Source organism: Acyrthosiphon pisum, chromosome X (genome assembly GCF_005508785.2).
Source record: "Acyrthosiphon pisum isolate AL4f chromosome X, pea_aphid_22Mar2018_4r6ur, whole genome shotgun sequence".
Lineage (NCBI taxonomy): Eukaryota > Metazoa > Arthropoda > Insecta > Hemiptera > Aphididae > Acyrthosiphon > Acyrthosiphon pisum.
This window is the reverse complement of record NC_042493.1, coordinates 97,401,183-97,403,199: the sequence shown is the minus strand read 5'-3', so window position 1 is coordinate 97,403,199 and position 2,017 is coordinate 97,401,183. Positions and strand designations below refer to the sequence as shown.

At 29.6% G+C, this 2,017-nt stretch overlaps 1 protein-coding gene across 1 annotated transcript; it reads right to left on the bottom strand.

The window, feature by feature from the left end:
- Nucleotides 1-5: 5 nt before the first annotated feature.
- LOC100569320 (KRAB-A domain-containing protein 2-like) lies at nucleotides 6-1,706 on the bottom strand (the record flags this gene model as incomplete). Its single annotated transcript, XM_029485329.1, has 3 exons — nucleotides 653-1,706; nucleotides 339-555; nucleotides 6-254 (listed from the first exon to the last, which is right to left on the bottom strand). Coding segments are annotated over exons 1-3 (1,344 nt in total), but the record flags the coding sequence as incomplete, so codon positions are not given.
- Between the last annotated feature and the right edge of the window lie 311 nt (nucleotides 1,707-2,017).

The window sequence follows — 2,017 nt, the reverse complement described above, 5'->3', positions numbered from 1 at the left end:
TGGTTTCTGGTATATAACTGTGGCAAAGTACCATATTTATTACCAAGTTTATAATATTGTTCGTTCTCAATAGCCACAACTGCAAATAAAATATTTCTTGGGTCTGCTCGTCCTCTGTCGACATCGGGTAAAGTGACTCTCACACTATCTCCGACGTTAGCTGGGGGAAACTTATGGATAGACCTAAATTTCATTTTTTCAGCTTGATTTGTCAAACAAATTTCAGAATTTTTTCTATTATTATCGATTGATTTCTGTAAAAAAAATAGTTATTATATCATATTTAGTTATTTAGAAAAATATAGGAAATTTCAAATTTTCAAATACCAATATCATACCTGTCTTATAGATATTAAGTCACACAACCCTTCGTCCTTTGATGCTTCATTCACCACTTGAATATTATTTTTTGCATTCACATCTTCTTCTACATTGATATTGTTTAAAAATATTTCTAGATCATCTTCAGAATTGATTTTATCAACGGATTCGCTAGGAAAATGTGTAGTCAAACCAACTCTCATATCTGTTCCAAACATTGCCTCGTACGGTGACCTAAAGGTATTTCGATAATATGTTAATAATACAATTTTATAATATGAAAATTTGACAAAAAAAAATGATAAATATCTAAATATTAATTTTAAACTACCTTTGAATACCAGAATGAAGCGCTTTATTCTTCATTAACTGCACAAATCTCAACCCTTCTTTCCATGATTTTACGCTATTAGTTTGCATCCAAGTGATCAACATATTTTGTATATCTTGATTAGCCCTTTCCACGCTACCTTGACTTTGGCTATGGCGCGGTTTACCGTGCACGATTTTTAGCGTAGGCCACATAATTTTTAAGTCGTTTATAATTTTATTGACAAATTCTCGCCCATTGTCGGATTGTAAAATTACCGGTGCTCCAAAAATACAAAATATATCCAAAATATTGTTCGCTACTTCTTCGGCCGTTTTTGACTTTAAAGCCCGTAACTGAACAAATTTTGTTAAATGGTCTTGGTAAACCATAATAAATCGAAATTCACCATCGGCCTGCGATTGCATGTCAATAAGATCCACCTGGCAACGACTATTCATTTCTGAATGAATAATTGGTTTAACTACAAGGCCTTTTCGTTTAGATGACAGTTTTGTTTGACAAGGTCCGCAAAATTTTAAATACATAAGTACAACTTCTTGAGTCAAATTTTTGTATTTTTTTTTTATTTCTGCCATCATTCGATGCTTACCACCGTGACCAATATTAAGGTGTATTTCATTTAGTATATCATATAATTCATTATTTTTTACGTAATAAAGTAAATTAGTACTACCTTTTTCGACGGGTGCTATAAGTTTTTCTTCTCCTCCGATATTAATAATTTCAAATTTATTTAAACGACGAGATTTATGGTTGCCTTTCAATTCATTAATTATATTTAAATATTTTTCATCTGATAAATAAGATGAATTATCTTCTCTTTTTTCGGACAACAATTTCTCAAATAAATTATAAAATTCAGTTTTTGTTTCCATTTTATTTAAAATTAAATTTAAAACACTTAACACTGTACTGGTAACTATCACACGTGAAAACTGAAACAGACTAACAACAGATCGAAGCGCGACGTCGCATAGGTATAAAAATATAAGATAAGATAAATATTAAGTTCATATATATTGTTTATTTTATCGGTAAGATAACTGTTGCGATTTTATGCCTGCGATTACAATTTATCTAAATTTAAAAGTCATATTAATTTATTAGTATTTTCATATTTTTAATTTTTTTTATTATTATTATGTGTTATTGTTGAAACTGTGTTAATATATAATATAATAAAGTGTGATATATAGGCCCGTGAATTTTATTTTTTATTTTTTGGCCCTTGACACCAAAAAAGTTGCTGACCACCATAGAGTGCTAAAAAACCTCAATAGCCTATTTAGTACATAACTTTTAACATTATCCAAAATTGACTGGCTAAGGTTAACATTATCCGGATAATGTTGATATTTCAAG